Here is a 27,702-nt window from a genome sequence, read left to right as displayed (position 1 = left end):
AAGTCGCTCCCGGGGGACGCTAGACCGGCAGGGCGGGCCGCCGTCGCCCGTCGGCAGTGCCCTCCAGGCGGTCGCGCTGCCCGCCCAGCCGGCTCGGCGCGGAGAGGCCCCGCCGGTGCTGCACGGCCTTTTTAAGAGGCCGCGGCGCGGCCCGAGGAGGGCCTCGCTCGGCGCTATAAAGGGCGGGCGCGGTGACAGCGGGGGCGCGGTGGAGGCTTCGGTGCAGCCATGGACTTCAACGTGAAGAAACTGGCGTCGGACGCGGGGGTCTTCTTCTCCCGTGCCATGCAGGTGAGGCGGGCTGGGCTGCGGAGCGTCGCCATGGCAACGGCGCCCGCCTGTGAAGGGGGGCTCGCCCTCCCCCCTCCCCCGGCCGGCCCCCCCCGCTGCCCGGGGTCCCCCCTGCGGCTGCCGCCCCCCCCGGCCGGGCCCCCCCTTCCCGCTGCCTTCCCCGACGCGCGGGCACGGAGCGCCCTGGGCCGCAGCCCGGGGCCGAGGCCGGAGCGGAGCCGGGCGCTTCATCCCAGCCCGAGGGGGCTGGAGCCAGCCGGGCCCGCCGGCCCGAGCCGCGGTCGCCGTGGCGGCGCTACGGGGGGGCGGCCCTGGGAGGGGTGCTGGGGCAGGGCCCCAGAGAGGCTCCCAGCCCGCGGGGCGGCGGGGGCGGGACGTTGCTCGCCCAACAGCCGTTTTCCCTAAAGAAGAGCCGCTGGCGCAGGCGGGCGCAGCATCCTGTGCCCAGCGCCATCGCGGAGCTGCTCCCGCCAGCCGCGGGCAGGGGCAGAGGTGGCCCTGCGGCGGGCCGGACACCGGGAGGGCGGCCCGCGGCCCTGCCGAGGCACTGGGCAGGCGCTGCCCAGGCTCAGCACGCCGGTCCCGGGGGTACCCCCGAGGGCACGGGCGCGCAGCAGACCGGCTGCCCGTGCGGGGCGAGGCGTGTGGCGGCCGGGCCGGGAGAGGGGCAAGGCAGAGCCGGCTGGGATCCTGCCTGAAGAGGGGAGTCCGGCTCTGGGGCTGGGCTGCTGGTTGTACCCGTCACCCGGGGGCTGGGAGCAGCGCTGTCTTGTTCCACGCCTTCTGTGCAGTGGAGTAATTCTGGCTCTTTTAGGAACTGGTCTGCCGTAAACAGTTATCACCTCCTGTAACCGTGCCCATGAGTCATATGTTATGAAGAAGAGAGATATTAACTACAGGTGCAAAATAAGGAGCAGATGGAAAGCTTAAAGATGCTGTTCTCATGCAAATGACCTTGGTAGCAGAGGAAAGGAAGAAATTCTGTAAAGAAATCTTAAGTTTAGAAGCCTTATTGTAAGAATCTGATAAGTAGTTTTTAGCTTGAAGGCGTAGGAAGGAGACAGGCATGGGAACAGTGTCTGCACGTAGCGATTTTAGAGCAAGGAGGCATTTATAAATAGTGTCTTCTGCCTGCTACACCTACTTCACATAATCTCGTATATGAACATTCATATGCCTAATTACAGTAGTAATTTTTTGAAACCAAGTGGTTTCACTGCTACTTGTGGACAGCATGCAGGTGTTTGTGTAAGGAAGGGAGACTGGAAGGAAATGGATCACTGAGGCTGAAAACCACTTTCCAAAGTCTAATTGCGGGGGGAGCTTGGCCTATTTGGGCTGTTCCAGTAGAGTCCTGCCGCTAGTGTGGGTGAGCACTGCCCCATCTCCATGAGAAGCCACAAATGACTGTTGAGGTCCGCTGTTGGCAGTAAGGATTGGGCTTGTAGTGCTCTTTGGCACAGCAGATCTTCTAGGAGGGGAATGAGACCTGCCTAGAATAAACTGGGCTTTCTGTAGCATTGGAGATGCTTTCTTCGGCTCCAGGCATTTAGCAAAGTGATGTTTTACTGGAACTGCAGCGCTGGGAGATAAATGGACTGACCATGATGTGCTGTGGCGCTCAGACGGCGTTAGCTGTTGCTGTCTGGCTGAGATGTCTGACCAACACACAAGAGCTTGACTCGGACTGGAAGAAGGGCTGTAGCATTGCTCGGTGAGGGGGAAAGGAGACTGAGCACAGTCAGCATGCCACCTCGGGGGTGGCTTCCCTGAGGCTTAGGGCAGGAGCAGTCCTGGTTTGAAACCTGTCAAATACAACCTCATGTCAGTGGTGAATGAAGGATTTCGGACTAGGCTTGACCCCTCTCACAACAACAACAAAATAACACTCAAAAACCCACTGCTGCCTTTACATGGCTCTTCCTAGCTCAGGCACCAGTTAGCCGGGTGCCTACCTGAGGAGAAGCTAGAGGGCTTGAAGCGCTTATTTGCTCCTGGGTGGGCAATCCTGTACCTATCTCCAGCAGGAGCAGGACAGAGGGGCTGTAACAAAGAAGCTTTGAAGTATCTCCCCAAAGCTGTATAAGCAGCAACTATCTTACCAGGCTTGTGCGTGCAGCTCCCTGACCAGGCAGTGTCCTGTGGACTTCATGGCATCTCTTATGACCTCCTTCAGAACAGCAAAGCAGGTGGTAGAAGGTGGAGTAGGAAGGTGGTGGTCAGCTCTGCTACCCTGGAAGTGGGGAACAAGCTTCTAGGCTTGGGCAGATACAAGGATATAGAGCTTTTGTAGGATTCAGCGTCTCTCTTGCAGATGCCCTGTATTGACACTTGAACTACCACCTGCAGCCATCGGGTTAGCATCCTCGGAGGGGATGCAGCACATAGCCCTTTACGGCTATGGCACCTGCAGACAGACTTCAGACAGGTCATTCCCTTCATCTTCACTGAAGAAGGCTTTTCTTTTTGATCAGCTGTACCTTCCAGTTATCAGTAAGTGGGTTTGATCCCAAACCTCTGCAGGGGAAGCTACGCTAACAGCTCCGGCTTGCCTACAGAACTGGCATCTCTCCTTCCAAAGGCAACACACTGGATGTCTCTGTTCTAGACAGGCTGCAAGCTAGGCTCTCCGAGTTGTCTGGAAATAATTGTAGGTGTCTGTCTTTTGTCAGTCTTTATATGAACTGGCTCTGGGTGAAATTGCCCAAGCATAAGTACAGCTTTTGGGTGCTTATTCCATCGCTAATCTAATTACTACTAGCAGCTGGAGGTTGACTTCCCCTATCTTGAAGCTCCTGAAGACAGACTGACTCCCCCATCTCCCTGAACTCTGGTGATAAAATAGACTTTTATCTTTAACATCTTTAATAGATAGGCTCTCTGCATGCTGACCTTACTGGGATTGATACCTTGGTTGCTGGATAACTTAAAAGTCAAGAGAACACGAGGCAGTTTAAAAGGGTTCTGAAGGCAAGTGGTCCAGGACAGGGCCTGTTTCCATTTGAAACATGCCTGTGAGTCCATGAAGGCAGTTGTGCTGGGTCCGGCTGAGATGGAGTCACTTTTTCCCACAGCAGCCCTCGGGGTGCTGTGCTTTGCACTGGTAGCTAGAACGGTGTTGATGACACCCACCAGTGTAAGGGCTGCTGCTGAGCAGTGCTCGCACAACATCGGGGCTGTCGCCCCAGTGTTCCCCCCTCACCAGTGGGCTGGGGGTGAGCAAGATCTTGAGAAGGGACATAGCCAGGACAGCTCACCCAAACTGATCAAAGGGATATTTCACACCATATCATGGCGTGCTTGGCAGGAAAAGCTAAGGGAAAGGATGAGAAAGGGGGAACATTCGTTACTTACTATGTTTGTCTTCTGGAGCAACCCCTGTGTATACTGAGGCCTGCTTCCCGGGAAGTGTGTTTTGCTTTATTAAACTGCCTTTACCTTGACCCACATGTTGGGGTTTTTCTTCATCTTATTTTCTCCTCCTATGTCCTGCTGAGGTGCGGAGTGATGGAGCAGTTTGGTGGGCATCTGGCATCCAGCCAAGGTCAACCCACCACAGCAGAAATGTTTTGTTGTTTTTTTTCCCCTTCTAAATGCCTTGCTCATGAGGTAGCCATTAACAGGACAGCTTGGTTTCCTTCTGTCCTCTAGCACAGTTTCACCTGGCTCACAGCCTAGCTCTCCTGGCTCCTGGTGACCAAGTACTTCAAGCATACTCTGTGTCCGGTCCAGAGCTGGTGAAATTCAGGTAGTTTTCAGATGCTGGCTGAGTGGCTATGGCTTCTTTCCTAATGCAACCCTGCGTGAGGTGGGAGGTAGATTTGCCTTAACTGATTCTGTTGTGCCTCTGATCACCAAAAGAGCAAATATTACCACAGCCATTCTGGACTGTTTGGAGGCTTCAGAAAACTCAACAGCCCAAATCTGCTGGCAGGTGCAGGAGGCTATTCCTGGTTTAAGGCTCCTGGCCCTGGTTTGATCTTTGTGATTTAAGGTGGAAAGTCATAAGTAATGTCCAGCTGAAAAAGCTGGGGACCTTGCAAGGGCCTGAACTCTGCCACTAGATCCTCTGCCAGGGGGCTGCAGCTGCCCTGTCGGGGCTCACCACATACAGGCCTGGGCCAGCTGGAGGGGAGAGGAGTGGGGAAAACCATACAAGCCTGGAAGAGATGTAAGTCAACTCGTGCTGCTTTATGCAAAACAGCTGTGGTGTTGGCATAACTCAGTGGGAGCACTGGGTTTTATTCCCCTCGCTTTTAAGGGAAGAAAGGTGCTAATGCTTTCAGCAAAGAAAACAACATGTGCTATTTTAAAGCCTAAACTTGATGGCCCTAAGTCACTAGGACTATAGGCACAGCCTCTTCGATATTCTAGCTGCAGTGCAGAGGGACCCATCCAGCTCAGCACTACTTGCTGACCCTCCTGACATGCCAGCAGTGTCTCTACCAACTGTCTTGAGGAAAGGGGAGTTCTTCCCACAAGCTGTGAATACAGGCAGCTGCCCTAACTGCAGTCAGGCATGGTCTTCTTTCTTTTGGGCCTGTTGCCCAAGCGCTGCTGTCCTGGTCTGTCAGCCTGCTTGCCCACATGGGCCCTGATAATGCAGCTAGCATTCCTGCTGGCCAGCCAAGCCTCCCAAAGGAAACCCAATCTTTGGCTGAATTATTGATGCCTTGGAATGCAGCATGACTCTCTTCCTGGAGAGCGAGAGTGGCACTTGACAAAAGGCTGCCTGCATTATTAATCACCCCGTCGGCTTCCCTGCACAAAGGCTGGACTGGTGCTCAGCTGGGTCAGCTGCAGGGATGCTTCCTGCAGGGCAGGATCCCCGTGGAGCCTCTCAGCACTGTGACCTGGCATGTTGATCCCAGGATGCAAATCCTGGAATCGGTTTGGGGCTGGACTGTTGACCCAACCGTCATGTTCTAGAAAACAAATAGGAGTAGTTCTGCCACAGTGGGATGGAGGAGCTTTAAGGTTCTCGCCACCATGCCCCCAGGCATTGCAATTGTGTGTGCTCTGCCTGCCCTGACTCCCTCCCAGGTGGATATGTACCAAGCCTGCAGGCCCACTTGATAAAACCAAGTAGCGCTCCCATTTGCGGCAGTCTAGGGTATTTGGTGCTGCAGAAGACTGCAATACCTCTAGTCCAGGAACAGCAAGACATAAAATATTTTTAATCTGTCTTTTTACAGTCAGGAGGCATAAGTGTATGATCAGCTTGTCTGTTCTCCTGCATCTCATGGCCTCACAGTGAAATCTTATGTCTGTTCAATGGGAAGGAAAAATAATGAAATTTCTGTAAGCACTATGAAAACAAATTCCTAGGAAAATCCTTTAGAGGGGAGTTCTGCCTGAAGTGGCTGAGTAGCCAGACTTGACAAACGCTGTTCTTCTACCCTGCTTTTCACTGAAGACACTGACTTGGGCAGCCAGTTAAGAGGGGATCAGCAGCTGAGACCTGTTGCCACCTGAAAGCTCGTATCTCCACGTGCACCAGACAAGAAAAAGAACCAGCTCCTAGGATAAGGCTATGTAACTTACCTATAATCTCCTTCACTGGCTGTGCTTTCATGAGAAACTTCATATGATCTCACAGCAAGCTGTTCCTGCAAGAGGTGGTCCTGATCTCCGCTGCAGCTGGTGGCACATTCTCAGTAGCGCTGTGAAGTTGGGCGAGTTCTCTGATCCATCTAAAAAGTCATGTTAGAGGTCAAGTTCAGCTGGATCAGCGACTCCCCGTGCACAGACAAGGAGGTAGAAGTGTGCTGCAGAAGTGAAACCTGCAACGAGATGGTACAAGCTGCCCTGAGGCTGTGCCTTGGTCTGGGTTCTGCAGTGCAGTAACTTCTGGGCAGGGGAATTAACTGTAAATGTAGCTCCCAGCATATGAGCTACAGCCTCCCGTGCCCTTACACCCACTTCATGACGTTCGTGCCCTGCTTTCCAACACTGAAAGAAAACCTGAATGAGAGATTATTTTCTGGCCTGACCCTTCAGAGCCACAGGCTGTGACTAAGATTCCTGCCCATCCTCCCCTTCTGGCATAGCCCCCAGGCTTGCAATGATTGTGGTGCACGTGCTCAGTCCTCTTGCAAGACAAATAGCTTTAGTGCTTGACTTGAGATAAAAACTGAGTTTCTGAGTCCTGGCTGCTCCCTGGCCAAGCGCTGTGCAAATGACACATGTTGTTACACTGCAGTGGGTGAAGGAGGGGTTACAGAAAACGGCTGTGATGCTTGGAGGTGCTGCTTGTGAATATAGCAAAGGACCCCAGAGCTGGGGTGGTTCAAGAGGCTGGCAGCAGCACGGTGGAGATGCTGGAGGGCTTCAGCAGTGATCTGAATGTGCAGCAATGCTACAAGAAACTGGGTTTAGGCTTGACAGCTCCAGGGCAGATGCTGGTGCAGGATGAGTCTAAACTGCAGGAAGAGGAGCTGGACCTGAAAGTGAGATGATATCTCAAAAAAGCTGTCTGGGAAAGGGGGGCGAGAGACTGTTATGCTTGCATCAAAGAGTCTTGGCTTGTTTAAGAAAGCTCTTAAACAGATGACTGAGAATTGGTGCCAAATACCTGGGAAGCCCCAGTTTGCTGCATGGCAGTGACTCAGCCCAGCCTGGCAGTGTCTGAAAACAGCCCTGGGCTTCCAACAGTGACAGAGGAAGAGAGGCTCAGCTGCTCATGCATGTCTGATGGCTGTGTGTGTCCCCCACAGACAATCATAGGCCGTAGGTACAAAGCAGTACCCACGCCCTCTCACCTTGAATCCGCTGTTAGCTATGTCCAGCAATAGCCAGGGGCCACGGCAAGACTGAGCCGAAACTAAGTGCCAGTAACCAGGGGCTACTGGTGCTGAGGAAGAGACTAGTGAAGCGATCCCTGGGCACACATGGCTGAGACTCCTCTGATCCCACCAGGCTGCAGGAGGGAGTGTGACTGTCCTTGAAGCTGAGTATCTGTCACCAGGGACACATCTGGCAAAGCAGTTCACTGCCTCTAGCTTGCATGTTGCCCAAACCAGTCGCTGTGTAAACATACCTGCAGGGTCCGTATATCTCTGACATCTAGTAACGTTGGTGCAGGGTGGTAACTGGACTCCTAAGGGCTGTTTGCCTGCCTTGCAGGCTGGTTATGGGCTGGCTCCTTATCTCACCCTGTTCCCAGCATTGTACTGGATGAGAATGTAGCTGGGGCTGCTGGGCAGCCACGTGAACAGAGATGCCGGAATGCCTTTCAGGAGGGGCAGCAGGCACCAGACTGAGACCCCATGAAGACAGCATCTTGGCCCATCTAGAGCTGAGCTGTGGCAGAGGGGAAGGGAGAAGAGAAGGTACAAGCAGCAGATTATGCAGGGGTTGTATTTCATCCAAGAGTTTTAGCCAGGCTTTAATCTCTTGGTATCTGACTGTACCAGGTGTTGTGCAGTACCTCATCCTGATAACCCAACAGTGGTACCAGGGGCCAGCAACAAGGGCTAAGAGGCCAACTGCAACCTTTGTAGGACTGCATAGCTGTCTAAAGGGGTCTCTTGGCGTGATCCAACAAGATGCTTGCTCTGCCAAGAGCATGAAATTGTGCTTAAAAATAATGCTTGGTCAACTTCACTGAGAGGAACAAGTGGAAAATGGGGATGGGATGAGAGGGAATGGGCTCTTCTCTCAGAAATACCCCTAGGAAGCAATGGGGGGTCTCCAGGCCATCTGACACTGCACTTACTGACTGACAAGCCTTGCTTGTCAGATGTCACTGCCCAGTATGAAAACACTGAAGACTTGCATAGCCTGCTTTTCCTTGCTGCTAATTTTAAATTTAAAAGGAAAAATGGAGGGAGGAAGAGTCTGTTGCCAGTATGAATCTGAGTGCTGAGAGAAGTCAGACACCATTGTATTTCTCTCCGTACCCTGCTTCAGAGTGTGTCCTAGAGGAATAGTCAGTTGCTGGAAGCATTTTTATCTAAATCGTGAGTTTGAGCCTCCTTAAATCTCAGATGTTCAGTTCCACAGCTCACTGCCAGCCACACAGGAGGTGAGCTGGGAGGCAGTGCTCAGATGCTGTCAGTCTGATGGCTGTCAGAGGGCACTCACAGCCCTTAGGAAAACAGATGTGTACATCCTCGTCTAATAAGATGAGAAGAAAGCCTGACTTGTGCAGTGGTAGTGGTGTTCCTGATCCTGTTGGGTTTGCAGGACAGAGTTGGTTAGAAAGGGGTGAAAGGAGGTGGCACCTTCCCTCATGTGGAGGATGTCTGTTGCTCTTCTGCATGAAGTACTGAAAGCCATGTGAACATTTAAATATTCCTCACAATTAGAGTATTTTTGTACTAGACCTTATTAAAAGTTACTTACTCTGGAACACCTTTCAAACCTGGACTCTATTTTTAGCTCAGTGCTAGTTCCACTCTTGGGCAAAAGTTTGCCCTTTTCCATTCAAGGATGCCTGGGAACAAAGAACACCACCTTGAAGGCTTTTTAGCTCTACTCTAAGATAAATACATGAGACTGAAGAAGCCTCAGTGCCTCTTAATAGCTCTGTAGCACACTGTAACTTTGCTTTAGTAGAACAGACCTTCTAATGACTACCTCCTTCCTGCAGTTTACTGAAGAAAAGTTGGGCCAGGCCGAGAAGACTGAATTAGATGCCCACTTTGAAAACCTTCTGGCCAGGGCAGACTGCACGAAGAACTGGACAGAGAAGATCTTGCGCCAGACTGAAGTTCTGCTACAGCCAAACCCTAGTAAGTCCAGCTTCTTCTAATGCTTCGAGGACAAATACCACTTTGCAGCTCAGTGTTAAAGGACATGCCCTCTGGCAGACAGCCCTGTCACATTGAGTTTGCGAGGGTTGGAAGAAATGTGTCTGCAGGGCCTGTCCTTCCTTCCCTAAGTAGCTGAGAGGTGAGTGGCTGCTGCCCTGCAGAGCCTGGCTGTGCTCCTGAGGACTGGGGAAGGGACACCTTCTCCTGGTGCTCGTGCTTCCTATCCAGTGCGTTACTCAGGACTGCATGGCATGGGCTACCCCAAATGCCAGTTCTAGGGGTGCCTCCATCCTGTAACCACCAGTGGTATCCTCATTCCAGGTGCCAGAGTAGAAGAATTTCTGTATGAGAAGCTTGACCGGAAGGTGCCTTCCCGCGTCACCAACGGGGAGCTGCTGGCGCAGTACATGACAGAAGCAGCTAATGACTTTGGGCCAGGGACACCTTATGGTAAGTCAGCCTGGCTAGTTAAGAAGCCCTGGGAATCTCTCCCTTCCTAAGAGAGTATCCCCACTACTGTTTTGCGTTAAGACTCCTGCAGCATGCCTCTGGAACGGGGCAGGGTGGCCAGCCCCCACTGTGGCAACCTGCCTGTTCGTGTGTCAAAGCTGATGCCAGAGAAGGGTCTTCTCTAGCACAGAAGCAAAAGCTCATCTGGAGTAGGAAGTCAGGTCTTACTCCGCAGCAAAGCATGCCCCATGCTGTGGGGGAAAAAGGGGCAGGGGTGGTCCCTGTTCCTGATACAGTCCTCAAGTCTGGCAGAGCTAGAGAAGAGAGATGTGCAGATGCAGGGTAACTAGTGGGACTGGTTACAGGACACAGAAACGATTCTGTGCTATTTCTGTGGCTTTCTAAACTAGCCTGAACAGGGAGTTGCAGTCAATGGCTTTTTCCAGTTTGAGCGTATTTTTAGTCTAGTGTGCTGTCTAGTTGCATAGAGTTTCTCTAGACCCTAAACATGAGAACCATCCTTTAACTATCCCCTATAAGTGGAAGGTGGAAATCTTTCCACCTGAAAGAACAGAACAGATTTAGGAAGGTTGCTGCTTGGCTACAAGCCTCAACAGGCCCTTTCCTGACCACACAGGGCATCTTTCTGCTCTTAAATCCTAACAGTTGCCCCTTCCTGGGGTAATTTGGGGCTTCTTTAAGAAGAAGACCTGCACAGAAGCACAGCCTTAACTTCCAGCTGTCCTTGCCTCTGCCATGAGCTTTGTGGCTGCTCTCCAAATCAATAGCTGTTCAATAGCAAGCCCTGTTACAGGCAGAACAGCTGTAACTGCATCTATAGCCAGCACAGCCTCATCAACTTATTTTTTCTGCTCTGATGCTTTTTAATTTGCTGTTCTGTTGCAGTGCCTCTGTTTTAAGAGACAAAGATTGTTCTGCGCAGGCAGGTATAGCACTAAAAGGACATCAGTGAAATAAGTGCGTGAGCAGATAAGATCAAAGCTGCACTGGGAGCAGCTGAGAAGAGGCCTCGAGCTAAAAACAGGCTGTAGTTCAGACTGAAACTGGTGTGGTGTGGGCATGGGCACCTTGCCCAGGCAGGGTACACTGTGCCTTTGTCGTGTGTGTTGTCCCCCCCCGGCCCCCACTGGAGCCTGGCAGCTCTGGTTGAGTTGGCTGAAGCCAACACAATGTCAGTTGGTTTCTCCTGGAGTTGAAGGCTCCTGTTATTGCAGGGAAGACCTTGATAAAAGTTGGAGAGACTCAAAGGCGCTTAGGGGCAGCAGAACGGGACTTCATCCACTCTGCTTCCATCAACTTCCTGACCCCACTGCGCAACTTTCTGGAAGGGGACTGGCGAACCATATCTGTAAGTATGGTCACAGGGGGGGGAAGCTTGTTACACCACCAGGGATGAGGAGGGTTATGGGAGAGGGAAACAGTGCTGGAAGAACCGACTCTCCCTCCCTATGAGAAAGGACTCCATACCTCTCCCCTTAAAGAGTGCAAGGATAGAGGAATACCAGTGGTCAGTCTGCTCAGGGTTCCCTCTGGCAGGAAAGGATTGCTAATTGATGTGCATGAGGAAGGTGACTCCTTTCCTAACTCCTGCAGCATAGTGGGCACCACCCACTCGTAGACTGCCCTGTTGCCAGCAGGTTTAGCCTGGATCTCTGCAAGCCAGGCCAAAAACTCTTGCAAATGAGATGAACATTACAGCTGCCTCTGTCTCCCTAGCATTTTTTGCTAAGGAGATAGAATTGGTTCCTAGATGATATTTTGTCCCCTTCCCTCCCCAACAGCTCCTAAGCAGTCTGCTCTTACCCACTTTTCTGTCCCTTCCAGAAAGAGCGGAGGATCCTGCAGAACCGCCGCCTGGATCTGGACGCCTGCAAAGCCAGGTTGAAGAAAGCCAAAGCTGCCGAGGCAAAAGCAGCGGTAACTCTCTCCCTCACTCTCTTCTCTGTCCTTCTGGCCCCAGGGCTTGGCTCACATGAGCAAAAATTAGGCTGCCCCATTACGTCCTGGCTCTGGCAGGCATGGGTGGGGGAATTCCTTGTCTGGTATGCAAGGGAACTGGGAGCAAGAGCCATGCGCCTGTTCCTGAGATGTCCTCCCTTGGGGGAGTTGCTGAAACAAATAGCTCTGAGCTTCCGGAGTCCGGAAAATTCTACATGACCTAGGCTTCTGCCTCCTGACCGACAGTGGTCACTGGATGATTTGTGCTCGTAACTGGAAGGCTGCATCTTCTGAGGACTTAAGTTTTCCCTGAGGATCTAAAAGCAAGCCAAGAGAGAGCTGAGCTGGGAGGTGCGCAAGGGAGAAGCGTGCTGGGGCTCTGCAGCAGTCCCAGGCTTCTCAACCAGTTAGGACTCGGTCAGCTCGGCCTTCCCCAGGCAGGAGTGCCACGGGAGCCTGTAAGGGGTGGCCAGGGTCAGACCGGCTACCAAGAGGTCCTTCCTTCAGCCTCTCTAGTTGTTTAGTTTGTGGTGCTGTCTAGTTACGGGCTAGTCCTGCCCTCTGGCTTTGGGGAAATTGCAGCAAGTAAACTAGCAAGGGTCCCAGGTCAGAGCAGTGCAGAAGGGACTGGTAAGCCAGCCAGCGTCACTGTCTGCAGGCCCAAGCAATGGGGACAAGCACTTCCAAGTGCTTGTCTGAGGCTGACAAGGCCCGTCAGCTCGTGGTGCTCCCTGGGCCTGAGTCGTCTCCTGGAGCTTGGCTCTCCCCGGGCAGAGGTGGTGTAGCAGCAGGCAGAGAGGCTGTAGCCGGGCCCTGATGGGTTCCCTGGGGGGCCTTGCTGAAGCACGCTGCTATCCTGTGGCACTCTGGCTGTTGGCGCAAGAACTTGCCGAGTTCTGCTTCCAGCCTGGGGCCTGGAGTTTAACTAGCAAACGTGTGCAATCAGGACAGCCAGGAATCCTTGTCAGTCGGTCTCTGGGATGCACTGGGATACCAGCCTGGAAGCCCTGCCATGAGCCTGTTTTCTAGCCATCTGCTCGGCTGGGCGCCTGGCCTTGCAGCTCCATGGGCGGCCAGTTCCCATGTGGTTTCCCTCTCCTCCAGCTTTAACCGCACACGTGCCGTGTGGAGCAGCTGCGCTAAGTTCAGCAGCCTTCATCAGCAGGTCTAACAGAGTGCTCAGGCCTGTGTGGCAGAGCCCTGAACAAAAGCAATAGCTGCCCTTTTAAAAAAAGCCTTCTCAGTCAGGTCACCCAGATGCACTGAAGGTAACTTCAGGGATCCCCGATTCCCCTCCTGAAGGGGACGGTGCGCCCCGTCTCAGTGGGAAGGGGTGCCCATCTTAAGCTGAAATCAAATCAGGAATTCAGATACCTCCTGTGCTTCCTCCCTTTCCACCTTCTTTACCTTGCTTCCTACACAAAGCGATCCCAAGGCTCTCACCTGCACACGGACCCTTGGGTGAGGGACTTTCCTGTAGCTGGAAGACAACAAGCTGGTTTCCCACTGGAACTGCAGGGCTGGGGTGCCCCAGGCAGGATGCGGAGCCAGTCCAGGCTTTCCAAAGTGTTCACCCCAAGCCATGTTTCGGCCACTCTGTTTCTTTGAAAGGGAGATCACACAACAGAAGAGCAATCTCAGCTGTTGTTGAAGACATCCACCTCTTACCCAGTTTAGTTTAAAGGTGGGACCCTGGCCGCCTCACAGACTTCTAGAGGATAAAGCACAGGTGGAAGCTCCCAGCACAGCAGGGGAGAACTGCTGCCTCTGCTCGAGGCATGTTAGCTTGTCATGAGACCACAGTGTTCCCCGTAACATGCCTGGAGTCCTGTGTCACGCCTCTCCATCCAAGCTGGCCTGAAGTATCACACCTCTCCCAGCTCACCACTCTCTTGCTGCTCTCCCCCTCTGTAGTGCGAATTTGTGTTCCCACAGCTTCTGTCTCGTGAGTGACCCTCCAAGTGTGCTGCTGCCCAGACCCGTGAGCTGCTGTTCATGTGTCTGGGCTCGTGCGTTTCCCTCAGACTCCGTGCTTTGTCCTTCCTGTTGATGCTGTTTTGTTTACTAACCTTTTTTTGTTTTGTTTCTTTGTAATTTGCTCAGTGTGAGGGAGATGTGAGTATTGACTGTGCTAACAGTGCTGTGATTTTTTTCTTCAACACCTCTCATTGTCTCTTTCCCATTTTAAATGAAAATTCATCTCTCCCGTGTCCCATTGGGACTGGTCCTGGAGCATGTACTGAGCATGGTCAGGGCCGTGGCTGCCTGGGAAAAGTGCCCCGCAAGGATGGGAGCGTCTGTTGGCTGCCTGCAGCCCCTCCGGAGCATGCATTCTGTTCCATCAATGCTGCTTGCAAGCAGTGCTCAAGAGAGGCAGGGGCTCCTGTAAAGACCCACCCAGGCTCCTCTGGCTGCAGGCAGGAGGTCAGGCTGGGTGGCAAGCCCCTCTCCTGGAAGGGAGGCAGCCCAGAGACAATGACAGGCAGGCTGATATGGTTGTGGTGCTGTTCTGTCCTCCAGGCTCCAGGGCTCTGCTGGTTTTCCCCCATCACAAGAGTGGAAGGGGGAGGGAGGTGGGTCCCTTTTGACCACTGCTTGCAAATACAACTTCTCCGTGCACAGGAGTGCAAGAGCAGCTTGCCTACTTCATCCCATGTGCTATGACTAGTCTGGGGACTCCCTGGAGATCAGGGAATGGGAGGAGATGTTTCTCTGGTTGCTCTTGATTTTTTTTTTAAAAAAAAAAAAGGCATAAGAAGCTATTTCTGTCAAATACCGTATCTTTTCTCCCCAGAGGGAGGGGTCAAGCCTAGCTGCTGTGCTGGCCTCATCTCACTGGTACATTTTTGTCCCTATATTCAGGTTTGACTTGTAATAGGAATCGCTCCTCCTTATTCCTTCCTCCAGCCATCCCCAACACTCCTAGATAGTTTAAAAAAAATCATATCTTCTTGTTGGGACTGCCTGACTGCTGCTTCCACACACTGGTCACTTATTCCGGCAGGCTGCTTGGGGCCCAGCAAATCGGGTCAGCGCATATAAGTAGATCTGGGTGAACTGCAAAGAGATTAACCTGGGAGAGAAAACGCGGGCCCTGAGAGGATTAGCAACAAGGCTGGGCTACAGCGGGATTGTGTGCCAGCCTTGCACACCAACCCACTGCGCCATAAAGGCTGGCCAGGAAGATACCCTGAACCATCGCACCAGTGTGCCGGTCCTGATGTCAGCTAGCTCACTGGCTTATTTTGGGTGATGCTACAGCCAAAGGCCAGCCAGGGAGGAGGCCCAGCCTTAGCTTAGCTGAATAGAGACACCTTGTTACGTGATGGTTAGTGAGCCCACACCTGGGGGTGGCGGGGACTGGATCCCTTGCACTCCCAGTGATGAAAGACCTCCGGAGTGCTTAAGTCTTCCTGCCGCAGGGCAGAGGTTTAGCTGTAGAGAAGGTGGCTTTTCTGACCTCTGGGATGAAAACTCGTACGCTGTCTTTGGCAACAGCAAGGCTTTGGGCTAGAGCTAAGCTGTGCCCCTTGCCGAAAAGAGCAGATCTGAGTCTGTTAGGAGGAAATGTGCCCAGATGCTTGGTGAGAGTAAGAACAAGCAGATTTGGTTTTTTTAAAAGGCACCGTGGAAAGGATGCTCTGATGCCAGTAAACATGCCACTTTAAGGACGAGACCCTGTACGGGGACATTTCTAGGACTATAGGCAGGAAGCAAGGGGAAAGAAGGTCCTGCCCACTGGACTGAGCCAACATGACACGAGCAACCTGCTGGCTACAAGGGAACGGGAAATCCATTTGAGATTGTGCTGTCTCGTCTTCACTCCAGCTGGCCACTGTATGAGCAGATAGCTGTAAGCACAGGCAGAGTTTCTAACAGTAATGCTGTTGGAGTATCGGGTGTGACTGCCTGAGCCAGTCCACCTCCTCTTGCACAAGCCTAGCTTCTACCTGGAGACAGCTTCAGCTTCCACACACCGCTGCCCAGACTGCTGGGAGACCTCCCTCCCGCCATCCCAGAAGAATTTGCTTCCAGCACAGATGGGGGAAAAAACCACTAGTCCCTTCTTCCATCCTTTGCCCAACTGACTATCGACTCTTCTGCATGACTTGTACATGAAACTCTATTCCCCCCACTAGGCTGTGCCTGACTTTCAGGAGACTAGACCTCGTAATTACGTTCTCTCCGCCAGCGCATCAGCGGTAAGATTGCCTCCTCCTAAGATGTTGCCTCTCCAATCTCTTTCTGCCCCTCTCTCCACCTGACTTAAACTCAGACCTAGTGCTCTGCTGTTTTCAACATTTTAATGTGACATGGGCTGCCCAGGGTTCCTCTGACTCAACCTTAAGGATGCAAATCACCCCTGCAGGGGTGCATGGTCAGAGTCTGGCTCTTTGGCTGCTTGGTTTGCCTTCCAGTTTCCCTGCCAATCCTTTTCCACATTTCTAGTGGGAATCTTCTGATTGGGTTTTTTGTTGCCAGCGGAGCAATTGAAAGGAAAAACCATCAAAGGTTAGCCTTTCTGGGTGCTTCCAGCTGTCCACTGGCAATGTCACACACATGACTGCCTGATCAGTACTGTGGTGTCAGTGCTCAGAGGCTTTGTAGCTGGTCAAGAGAAGCAAAGGTGGAGGAATCTCTCTGCCACCCATCCTGTCAGTAACACAGTAGGCTGACAGTGCAGGCTTGCCTGTTCTGCACATAGAGAACTTTTTTTTTTCCTTTCACCTTGGGGCCTGTCTGTTGGTGGCTGTTATGCAGTCAGATGCACTGGGACTGGATGAATTGCCCGATGCATCTCCACTGTGTTGCACTGAGTGGCCGTGGTCAAGCAATTGGCTTTCATGCTGTGTTCATGGCTCCCCATTGTGCAATGTCACATTTCTTGTTAAAATGTTGAAAACTGATCATCTTGCTTCCTGAGTAGCGTTCAGAACAACACTGATGCCTGTTAATAGAAATATCTGAGAGTGGAAGGGCTGGAGAGTGGGATCTGTAGACATGAAAAAGGACAGCCCAGCCTTCTAGCAAACAAAACATCATGGAAACAAGGTGGATTTGGTTAATGGGAAACCCATCCCATTTGGAGAAAGAGGTATGTCTGAGCTGGGAGCATCAGTGTTAGTTCCCAGGGGGATCTGTCCTGACCTTCTTGGAGAGTGATGCTGGGATCAGAAATGGCTTTGCACAGTAGCTAGAAAACTATTTCCATAGGTAACAGGCCTGGCCATGAGACTGCTTGGGAAGAAGCTGATACTGGTGATGCTGCAGCAATTGCTCAATTTCCAGCTCTCCTACTGCAGCATCTAGCAGCAAGCCTGAGGCTCTGTCCTCTCCCTTGGAGAAGCCTTTTCCAAGGACAGCGCAATAATGGACTAAAACTGAGCTCTGGAAGAATCAGAGGAGGAAAACTGGGCTTTCCCTGCCTCTGAATATCTCTGATTAGACCAGCGTATTCTGATGATTCCCCAAGGCTTTCTAAAGCAGACCAGAAGGCAAGCATATGCATAATATGCATCAGCATCTTGCAGAGCGTTCAGATGCTCAGTTGAGTTGTCTAGTCATCACCAAACTACAAGCTGATCTGCTTTTGCTGTATTGCAAAGCTGTTCCTGGGGAGCAGATGCCAAGTAACGTGACGGGAGAAACAGATTTGGGGGGGTGGGGGTTAGCCCACAGGTGTCTACCCTGGCACATCTTTGCCTAGTTCAGTGGTCCCTCTTCAGAGCTCTGCAAGCAGTGGTGATGATATCAGACAGTTGGCACAGGGCTCTAGGAGACAGACTTGCTCCAGGGATGCAGCCAGCAGTGACCTCGATCACTTAAATCACGTTTGATGGTTGCGCAGCAGGGCCTCCTAGCAGAAGTGCCTGTAGGAAGCCCGCTGGCCTAGCACAAGCAGTGGCCCTTGTGGCTTCTGAAACTATTTCAGCGGTTGCAATCAGCACCTGATGTGCCACCTGAAGTCCAGCTGCACTAGCAGGGGTGACTTGGACAGCAGTTCTCATCTCCAATTAGCAAAGCAGGGGCTGTGCCCAGGCTCCTCCCCAGCCCTGCACAGGCAGGACCACTTTGCAACAAGCTCTCTAATCCCAGCACTCATCCCAAGGGGTCAGGCGCTGCAGCAGGTAGGAGCTCTTCATACTCTTGCTCTGCTTTTCTTCCAGGCCAGAGTCCTTGTGCTACTTTAGTCTTAGCGCATCCTGGCAGGACAGAGCAGTGGTTGCTGCTCGCTTTGCTGTCGAGCTCCGCTCCTTTCTGGAGGGAGGGATTGCTTATGCCCAGGTAACAACTTCATCTTATAGGTGAGCAAACAGGTCAGCGCTCTCCTGGACCATATGTCCTCAGCAGGGCTCTGATCTGGATTCTAAATTCACGTTGGTTTTTTGAGAGGTGGATAATGTGGTGCTTTTATTTTTTCCCCTTCCATAACAGGAGGGCTTGGATAGAATTAGATCTACCTGGGGACAAGCACTTCTCTCATTTTGTATGAGCTGGAGGCTGAGGAGCCACTTCTCCTCTCTCCCACACTGACCTTTTGTTTTTGTGTAAGAATGTGTACATGGGCCGCCTAAGCCTAAATATCCCTTTCTCGCAGACCCTGCCCCTGCCACGCACTGTACTCCTGGGAATGATTCTAAGAAAAACACACTGAGTGCCTTAAAGAGGGTTCCTCTGGCTTGAGCCGGGGTCAAAGACAACGGGGCAGATCTGGGCCTTTTCTGCCCCCTGAGCCGCCCAAAATGCTTCTGGCTGGAGCAGCAGGTGTGGGCAAAGCTGACAGCGCCTGAGCACCGTGCGGTCGGAGCTGGGGACTGTGCAGCAATGCCAGCAGGAGAGGCATGAACCTGGCTACAAGTTCACGGGTACCGCGGTGATTACACGGGCCTGAAGCTCCCCTTGCCCCCGGAGCCCTGCTCCAACCCCTGGGGCGTGGGGCCCCGTGGGGCAGCAGCTCAGGCTGGAGCCCGCAAGGAGCCACCTGCCTTCCCGAGCGGGAGCTCCCCGGCCAGGCCGGCGCTGGCATTCCCATGCATGGCCAAAGCTGCCCGGCCTCGTTTGAACCGGTTCCCCATGTGTGGTAACAAAACACCCGCCTAAAGGTCAGAAAGCAGCGGGCCTTGGCACGCCACACAGGGGTGGCCTGTGAGCAGCAGGGAGCCAGCTACACCAATGCCACCCGAGTAGGAAGAGATGCCGGCCAGGCTACGAACGGGGAGCAGGAGCTGAGCTACGGGAGCCGGAGCAGGCAGCGAGCCAAGGAGCCTGGTGTGTCCACCCCTGCCCCAGCCCCCCACCAGTGCAGCAGCTCCTGCAGGTGCTCCCTGTATTGGCTGGCGAAGCTGTCCCTGCACCCGGGGTACCGCCGCCCACCCGAGGGCAGGTGCCGGTGAGCAAACCTCAACAAGGTTCAGCTGGCAGCGCCAGGGTCTCGGCAGAGCGTGTTCTCCCTCTGACACCAGGGCCTCCAGCGTGGGGCTCCCGGTGCCTGCAGTGCAAATTCAGCAGTGCTATGGTGAGCTCCCCTGATCTGCAGAGGTGACATCCAAGGGGGAAGCTGAGGCCCTCGGAGGCACCTCCTCTGGTCCCACTGGTGTGGGGTGTTGCTGGCAGGCTGCTGAGCTCCCTGTTGACCCAGGGTGATTTCATGTCAGGGCTGAGGGAGCAGTTGTTTGCTGAGGAAAGGCCAAGCCAAGGACCTCTGGGAAGGATCAATGTGTTTTTCTACCTCTTCTCTCCCTTTCCTGTTGCTGTGTGTGACATTTGTTGTCAATTGTTTCATGTCCTGGAGCCAGATCCCAGCGAGCAGCTGGCAGTGTCATGCTGCCCTGAATGTGCCCCATGGCTGAGGAGAGTAGGAAGGAGTAGCGTGATGTTTTGCCTGGCTCAAAGGCAGCATCCAGCCATTGCTTCCTCTTTGCCGTAGCTAAACATGCCTAGTAGTAGCACAGACCGGCTGGATGATGGAGCCTTTAACCTGAGCTCCCTGGACCACCGGGTGAGGAGCGCTGGCATATGGCTTGAGCTCGTGGCAGGTCGTGGGCCCAAGCAGCTCACTTGCCTCTCTGCAACCTGAAAAGAAGGGCTGTCCTTCAACACCAGCCCCCGCAGGGCTCGGCAAAGTAACTCTTGCTGTTCAGAGGACTCCGCTGCTTCATTCTTTTCTTCCTGGAGCCTACTGAAGCAGTCGCTGTAACAGCCCCGGCAGGGAGCAGAGCCGGCACGCTGCTGGCACTGGTGCCATGGACTGACGCTGCTATTGTGAAACTGAGCTCAGGAGCAGGAATGAAGGGAGAGGGCATCGGTCTGGCAGCTGCTGCTGGGTGAAGGGCTGGCCTGTCCCCGGAGTTGGCCTGCTGTGTCCGTGGAGCGTCCTTGCCAATTGGGGTTAATGCCGAGTGCTTCTCGACGTCTCCAACACTGATCTCCTTTCCTGTTGCTCTGTGGCCCCTACAGCTTTGGAGCGACGAGGTGGAAAAAGTAAGTACTCAGCTGAAACCGTGCTCAAACCCTCTTGGCGTGCAGGTGGTGGTTGGGGCCTGGGGTGCTGTGGACCCTGCCTGTGCGCGTGCAGGGGTGGGTCAGTGGGACGTTGCTGCAGTCAGCCCCAGCCCACGTCGTGCAGCTCGGTGGTTCAGCGTGACTCCGACAGTGGCGTGGGAAGAGCTGGCCCCGTGCTGGACCTGGTGTGAGAGGCTTCCCAGGCAAACCAGGTGTGCATTTGTATGTGATAAAAGGCAACTCTGAGAACCCTGCATGGGTGTCGCGGGAGCAGAGGTGACACGCGTGGTGCGATTCAGCTCTGCTCCTGTGGCAAAGGCCCTGCCTGCTCCGATCCTGCACGTGCCATGCATTAGCCTCTAGTAGCCCCTCGCCTGCTCGTGCCCGAGCAGGAGCTCTGAGCAGAGCAGGAGCAAGGACAGAGGGTTCCCCTGTGAGCAGCCCCAGCTGCTGGAGGGAACGGCTCTGTCAGGAGGGGCAGGGTGGGAGGTTTGGAACTGATTCTGTCTGGGTGACCTGCACTTCCCCTTCTGAGTAGATCCATGGAGGTAAAGCCCCAGCTCTTTTTTATTTTCTGGGCTCCGCAAGGGGAGTATGACTTGTCCATAAAGGTGGATGAAGGGCTGCTAGCGGACTAGAGACCAGGGTGAGCTCTGTGTGGAGCTCCAGCATGGTATGGAGCTTCCAGAGACACCTCCTGGGATCCCGTTGCCTTTCATACCTCAAACACCCCCAGCAGGCGTTAGCTTGAAGCCTGCGCTGCAAGGTGGTGGAATGGCATGTTCCTGCATGATAGTAACCTATTACTGCCTTACTCTAAATGCACCATCAGAGCAGACTGGCTGTTTTTGAACCCGCTCATCCTGTACTTTAAATCCTTCAGTCCCTCTCAGCTGTAAGCATGCAAGGCTCTGTTCCTCTATCTTTGGTCTGTCCTGGTTGGGAGACCAAAGTATGTCTGTAGACTTCGAAGTTCTGTGTGTCCTGGAGAAGCACAGGACTAGAAGGGACCTCCCAGGTCACAGCCTGGTGCTGGCGCTGTAGGAAGCTGCATCGTGCAGCTGCTCAGAGCTGGCAGAGGGGCCGGTGGGTGGCATCCCCAGCAGTGCCAAACGGAGCCCGTCTGTCTGTCACAAGTAGCTCTGCTGCAACTGGTGTCTCCGCTCAGCTCACCGGGGCAGGAATCTCTGAATGCCTAGTCAGGCATCGCCCTGGTGTTGCCTGTCACGTTCCCCCTTCTCCTTTAAATAATCCCTTTCATACAGAGGATGCAAGAAAACAGAAACAGCTTAAAATAGATGAATCTGATTAAAGACAGAGGGTTTCTTTGTTGCAGCATAGCTGTACACACTACTGGTAGCGCTGTTAGCTGGTGGAAGGTGTAAGGGCCGCGGCAGCTCCTCCAGCTCGCCCTGCCAAGGCTGCGTCCCCTGTGGGTGACCCTGCTCAGGAACACCCACCGCGCAGCCCCTGCGCCCAGACTGCCTGGATTGGCCCTCTGGGCTCGGTTCTGTGCCAGAATGATAAGGGCATTCCCAAACCAGCAAAAGGAACGCTCCCTGGGACGGGTGCCATGCAGCTCTGCTGCACCTGGGCAGGCAGCACTCTGGTTGCTGCGCCCTTCGGGGGAAGGGACAAGGACACAGAACCTGTATGCCCAGTAAGCTGTAGCTGAGTGGACATTGCTTTTCTCTCTGACTGACTTCTCGGTCACAGGACATCCTAAGAGGGAACTGACACATTCCACTTGACGTTCAGGAATAGTGCGCGCTGGAGAGAACAACCGTGCCCGTTTTACTGCCCCTTTCCCTCTGGCAGCAGGAAGGTAGAGCAGGTGCCAGGGCACCTGACTGCTCCAACGCTTCTGGAGCCCTTCCCTTTGCAAGGATCCGCCGGGGCATTCCAGTACTGCAAAACTGCCCTGGTGTAAATACACCGTTTGGTGGTGGGGGAGAGATGCTCTGTCTGTTCGGTAAAGAGAGTCTCCAGTATTGGTCTGTCTTTGAATTCCCAACGTCTGCTGCATAGCTGCCTTCTATTAACTGTTGTTTAATTTCTCTTGGCTCAAAATGAGCAACTAGCTTCAAAGGAGAGCCTTGGGTAGGAGCTGGATTGGAATGCTCACCTCTATTGCAGAGAGATTTAGTTAGCAACAGCAATTTAGTAAATGCTCCCTGGCCTCAGCCCTTGCTCTGTGGTGGTAAAAAGGATACCAGAAGAGTTGCACTTCTGGAGAGAAATTTAGGGAGGTTGTCAACAACATTGCTGTGCCTATAGGCTTAGAAAGAGGGGGTTAAAAGGACAGGTGCTGGCATGGGACTGGCTTTCCACACAGCTCAAGATTAAAAAAAGCCTCTCCATCTTCACGTTCTGGTCTTGTGCGAATGGGAGCTTCCTAGCTTGGTGCATCAGTCTTGAGCTGCCATTCCATGACCTGCAACGATCCCATGGAGGATCAGGCAGGAATCAAGTTGAAATACAGCCAGAGGCCTCTGGGATCCCAGCCCAGTGTGTCCTGTACCTGATGCTGTGTCACAGGTGCACGTGGTCCCACTGAGCCAGGAGCACGCTTGTCTCTGTGCCCAAGGGGGGGAAGGTGGAGGAGGTGGGTGTTGCCTGTCCCTAGAGGAAGCAGAACAGGGGTCCTTGCCTGGTGCTGTCTTGAACACCCTGTCCTGTTTCGCAGGCAGAACACGAGCTGAGGCTCACACAGACCGAGTTTGATCGACAGGCAGAGGTGACACGTCTGCTGCTGGAGGGGATCAGCAGCACACATGTGAGTCTTCCTTGGTAACTGGGTGGGCAGGGGCTACAGAGACTCCTGGCTCCTTTCAAGAAGGATGCCGAGAGGATGAGGGAGCCTCACATTGGGAGTAGAGGTGGAAAAGGTCATAAATTTGGATGCTACAGCAGCCTCCTCCCAAGACCTGGAATGCTCAAGCTAAAAACCTAATGAAGCATGTACAGGCAGTGCTACTGTGGCATCTGCAGTTCTGCAGTCCTTAAAATGCTTCCAAGCCAGAAAAAAATTACTGTTCTCTCACTAGAGCTGCAGACTGGCCACATGGGCTTGGCTAGAGCGTCAAGAGATCACCCTTGGGTCTATGCAACATTCCCAAACTTAAACTAGTGTTTCCACGCAAACCAGGTAACTCTTTTAAATACTGGCCTGCCCAAGTCTGCTTCCCTTGGGGTAGGTAGTAGCTGCAGGAAGAGAGTTCCTGTGCCTGGCCACCAAGCTCGCAGACCAGCTTATGGGCCTTCTTCCTCCAGGTGAATCACCTTCGCTGTCTCCATGAGTTTGTGGAGTCTCAGACCAACTACTACGCTCAGTGTTACCAGTACATGCTGGACCTGCAAAAGCAACTGGGCAGGTGAGACAAGAGACTGCTTTTAATTCTCTGAGGGTTACTGATCTCATTACCCCCAGTCCAGGCCTCCTTCCCCATCCCACATCATAATGCTGGGTAGAAGTGTTAAGGTCCCCTCCAAGTTCTGGCAGAGCTTCTGAGCTTGCAGAGTGGCGATCCGCCCTGATGGCAGTGCATTTAGAGTGGGCTTTGCCATTGGATTCATCTGGGTTTGATACCTTCATCTCAAAGCTTGATGGCCATGAGAGCTTGAATGTTCCTCTTCTAAATGAGTTAAATCACATGGGAGACAAATTCCTGTTGCCAAGCAGCAGCCTGGGTGTGCTGGGCTGCAGCAGTAACTCGCCCTGTGCTGCCGACTGCACGCCCCGTGCGGGCAGGGCTGTTTTGTCTGTTACCTACCACATCAGCGTGGTGGCCTGACCCAAGAGGGGCTGTTGCTTCTGCGTGATGACTGACTACTCCTGTTCTGTTCTCTTCCATGCTTGCAGCTCCAAAGGAGAAATGTAAGTAAGATGTGGCACACAACTGGCTCTAAGAGCTCTCTGCCTCAGCCAGGCTCTAGAGTCTCTGCACACTTTTTGCAAGGGCCAGAGCTGCGCTCCCTTAGTGCTGCGGCGGGTGTCTACAGACAAATGGGACTGAGCTCCGTTACCATCTATCTGGAGAGCCCAGAAGCCTGGGAGGCTCCTGTTGTGGCATCCAGTTTAACAGCCGTGACTGTCCGTTTCCTGAAGAACTAGCAGACTAAAGAGGTAACACATGAGAGCAGGGCAAGGACGCAGCACAACGGACCCAGTAAAACAGCTGTGGAGCCAACAGCAGTACCTGCCCAGACCCCTCTCCAGTGGCACGCTGCAATCTCTGCCAGTTAGGTGCCAGTCCTGTGACAGGACACTGGAACCATAACAGATGATATTACCTGTTGCATAGTCTCGGCACTGGAGAACTGAGAACACTTCCCCACTCGAAGGGCAGCATAGGTATATTACAGCTATTAGCCAGAACTCTTGAGCATCATCTCTGCAGTGTAACTACTGAAAGGAAGAGCTCGCTCGTGGGTCCTCATACTAGATCCTTACTGACCTCTGCTTTTTTTCTCCTGTTTAAGATTTTCAGGCACATTCATAGGCAATGCAGAATCCACATCTCCTCCCCCAGCTGCTACCTCTCCTCCAGCTGTTGCTGCTGCCACACTCCCTGCTGTGCCTACTATTCCAGTTGTGCCCACGATTGTTGGGGTGCCCAGTACCGTGGCAGAGAGCGTACTGAACCCAAATGAAGTCAAGCCTCCTGCCAGTGGGACGCGGAAGGCCAGAGTCCTCTATGACTACGAGGCAGCTGACAGCACTGAGCTGGCACTTCTTGCAGATGAGGTTGGTAGCCTGCCTTCGCTCTGAGTCTCACTGTAACTGCCAAGCAGCCTCTTGTGTGCTTAGCAAGGTCTTGGTTACTTTTCCTACTCCTAAAAAACTTGTTTTACAGAACTGCTAATAGGATCTTTTTCTTGACATTAGTATCCACCGAACTGCAGTAAGCTCGTGCTCAGGGCCTTTTGCTATTTAAGAACGTCACCCCAGTAACTCTTCTTTTCCTAATAATAGAGTGTAGCTCTACCCAGCCAACAAATACCCCAGTATTTAATATCTTCACTGTGACCCTCAGATATGGCTACTTATCTGAGAGCAACGGGATAAGCTGCTGGCTGGAGGCTTGGTCTACCCCTGCTGAGGAAAAAAAGGAGAGTCAGCAAGCTGCAAACTCTCTCGTTCACTAGACTGAAATATTGTATTCAGAAGAGACGACATAGCACTATCGTGCCACCCTGTATGCAAAAATACCTTAGGTCAATTTGGAGAATGAAAAGGCAACAGGGACATCACTGGGCAGATTTCTGTAGATCTTCCATTAAAGCTGCAGAAAGTTCTGGGGAAAGGGCGCAGATGCTTGCTAAATGAACTTCAGGAATTACTGTTCTTTCAATACCCATCTGACTGAACTTCCTGGCTCCGTCTGCAGAGTAAGGCCCTGTCTAATGCTGTCTTCTCTCCCCAGATGATCACTGTGTACAGCCTGCCAGGCATGGATCCAGACTGGCTCATAGGGGAAAGAGGGAACCAGAAAGGGAAAGTTCCTGTCACTTACTTGGAACTGTTAAGTTAAATGTTTCCGGGAAGAAGAATGTACACGCAGAATGCACCCCTCATCTCCTGGCACTTCTAATGCGGATTTCTTCATCTGAGACCATTGCTCTCTTCAGGGTTGACACTCCATTGCTAATATGGGAATTGTGGTAAAGCTGTTACAGTAAGGTTTTGGGAAAGGGCTGAGGGCACCCGAGACTGAATTCATTAACTCCAGTGCAGCCTGCTTTGAGGTTAGTCTTGATGATGGCGCAAGATTCCCTGGTTACTTTTTTCCTACCCGACCCTAGTCTCGTTTACCACAGTGGCTTTCCCGGGGTGAGCAAGCTGTATCCCTCGGCAGCTGCTCACGGAGTTTAAGTTAAATTTCCCTTGTGTCTGGTGTGGGTTAGTGCCTGTCTGCCCCTCCTGTACTCTCTCTTCTTCAGCAGCAGAATTGCCTAAGTCAAACCATCAAGCATTCCAGTGGGGAAGTGTCCCACACAAACCCTCCGACATGTCCTAGCTCTACGGAAAGGAAGGTGAATTTAAGAATTTAGAGCCTGTTAAACCCATCCACCTTGCTTACCTGTGGGAGAACAGTAACGCAAGGCTCTCCAAGAGCTGTGCTTACTATTGTGGTGCCGCATGGCTTCAATCTAGGACTGTCGTCTGAAGCTGGAAGAAAAGTTCTTTGGGAGGACCAACCTAATAATATAGGGCCTGTATGTTGAAAATCAAACCTCAGTGCAAGGGACCATGCATCTTGCTTGCATTTCCTCTGAGAAACGGCTCTTGGACTGCAAAGAGTTTACAAGCCTTTTTAAAGCTTTGCTCCCTGTATTAATTGTTCAGGCTTTTCTTTCAGTGCGTCTGTTCCAGGCATGTTTTAGCCTGACTCAGTTTTCACCCTAGATCACAAATTTAACTAACGCTTCCCCTCCCATCTCTGCAGTGAACAGACTCGGTGCATCCTAGTACAGAAGCCCCACGTGCTGTAGCTCCAGTAACGAGCTCTTCTTGGCCACGCACACGCTAAACAGTCCAGGCAGCCCATGATGTGTGCAGTGGTTTAGCTCGAAGGGGGTGCTCGGGTGTGTCTGCCTTTTAATCCTATAATGAGCTTTTTAGCTAGAGCTCACCTGAAGGACTTATGCTGCTGTGTAACTCGCTGGATGGAAAAAGAAACTTGCCTGCACCAAACTCTCTGTTCGCGCCCTTCCCCTTGGTATGTCAGAACTAACTTTGCTTGTTTATTGATCTTTTGCACTTTCCCCAACGGTATTGTGACCACTCTAATGTAACAGGGCACTGAGCACCTGTGTATGTAGGGCTCGGTTTTCAGCACTTATTTGCCAATAAACAAACTGCCTGACTTCTTGCCTCAGTGTCTTGTTTGGCTTTGGGGCTGCCCTCGCTCTCCAGCCACATGACCGCAGGCTGCAGGGACAAGCAGCGCTGGCAGCAGGGCAAGGGGAGGCAGCTCAGGTAGGAGCTGTGCCCTTCTGCTGTCCCAGTCCTTGAAGCTGGGGGTAGAAGCAAAACAAAGCTGCTAATCCTCCCTGTCGCAGCTGATACTCTCAGCAGCCTCAAGGTTGCTCATACGTTGCAGTTCCTTTCCCAGATGACACCTCCAGTTGTGCCACAGATCCAGAAATTCTAAGAAACAGCAACTTCTCCTTAACCTGAAGCAAAAGCAGAGCAGCAGTATGACTTCAGCTGTTGAGAGACTGGAAGTGCTACTCCAGATCTAACAGACTTTTTTTGTTGTTACGGAAACTAGATCTGCTGCTAATCTAAAATCTTAAAGCCTTGTCCTTAGCACCCAGCTTGGAAAGAACCAGGAAAAGCAGCTGCTGAAATGCTCTGTCGTGTAACAATAGCTCTCAGTGTTTCTAGTTAAACTCAAACGAAAGGGAATGGGGAAATCAAATTGTAAAACTAATTAAAGCAGTAACAAGTGCCATGGTTACCCCTATCACAGTTCTACCCTCTTACAGATCTACCCCTGTCCATTTCCCTTCCAGTACGTATACCTTTCCCAGGGGCCAGCACCATCCTTGTTTACCTGTTATTCCTCTCCCTGGTGGATTAAAGAAAGAGGAAGAACAGTTTTAGCAAGAACAGCAGCAGCTTAATGATGCTAAAAATGGTCTCCCTTAACAACCAGAAAGAAGTCTGTTCTTGGCACCAGCGCTCCCCTCTGCATTAGAAAAGAGCACATGCAAGATCTGTTGCTGGTTCTATCTG

At 52.7% G+C, this 27,702-nt stretch overlaps 1 protein-coding gene across 5 annotated transcripts; it reads left to right on the top strand.

Moving 5' to 3' along the window:
- Positions 1-68: 68 nt before the first annotated feature.
- SH3GLB2 (SH3 domain containing GRB2 like, endophilin B2) lies at positions 69-26,827 on the top strand. Of its 5 annotated transcripts, XM_080402650.1 has the most exons (12): positions 74-291; positions 8,885-9,026; positions 9,369-9,497; positions 10,733-10,866; positions 11,343-11,435; positions 15,596-15,658; positions 19,914-19,937; positions 22,645-22,734; positions 23,232-23,332; positions 23,821-23,835; positions 24,441-24,705; positions 25,385-26,827. In XM_080402650.1, exons 1-12 carry the CDS (start codon positions 229-231, stop codon positions 25,490-25,492), a joined length of 1,227 nt encoding a protein of 408 aa, XP_080258776.1. In that variant the 5' UTR covers positions 74-228; the 3' UTR covers positions 25,493-26,827. The 5 variants fall into 5 exon arrangements, with proteins under 5 accessions (XP_080258778.1, XP_080258780.1, XP_080258776.1 ...); XM_080402652.1 differs by lacking the exon at positions 15,596-15,658 and having other exon boundaries at positions 69-291; XM_080402651.1 differs by lacking the exon at positions 23,821-23,835 and having other exon boundaries at positions 84-291.
- The last annotated feature ends 875 nt before the right edge of the window (positions 26,828-27,702 follow it).

This window comes from Falco punctatus (assembly GCF_963210335.1).
Source record: "Falco punctatus genome assembly, chromosome: 9".
NCBI classification, from domain to species: Eukaryota; Metazoa; Chordata; class Aves; order Falconiformes; family Falconidae; genus Falco; species Falco punctatus.
Note: the sequence above shows the minus strand (reverse complement) of the source record. Positions and strands in the feature narration are given on the sequence as shown.

Excerpts from the sequence above, each read along its gene's own strand:
- SH3GLB2 (XM_080402650.1), top strand. The coding sequence starts at position 229 with ATGGACTTCAACGTGAAGAAACTGGCGTCGGACGCGGGGGTCTTCTTC. Across the intron at positions 15,659-19,913 it reads TCTCCGCCAGCGCATCAGCG|CTTTGGAGCGACGAGGTGGA; the intron begins GTAAGATTGCCT and ends TGGCCCCTACAG. Across the intron at positions 22,735-23,231 it reads AGGGGATCAGCAGCACACAT|GTGAATCACCTTCGCTGTCT; the intron begins GTGAGTCTTCCT and ends TTCTTCCTCCAG.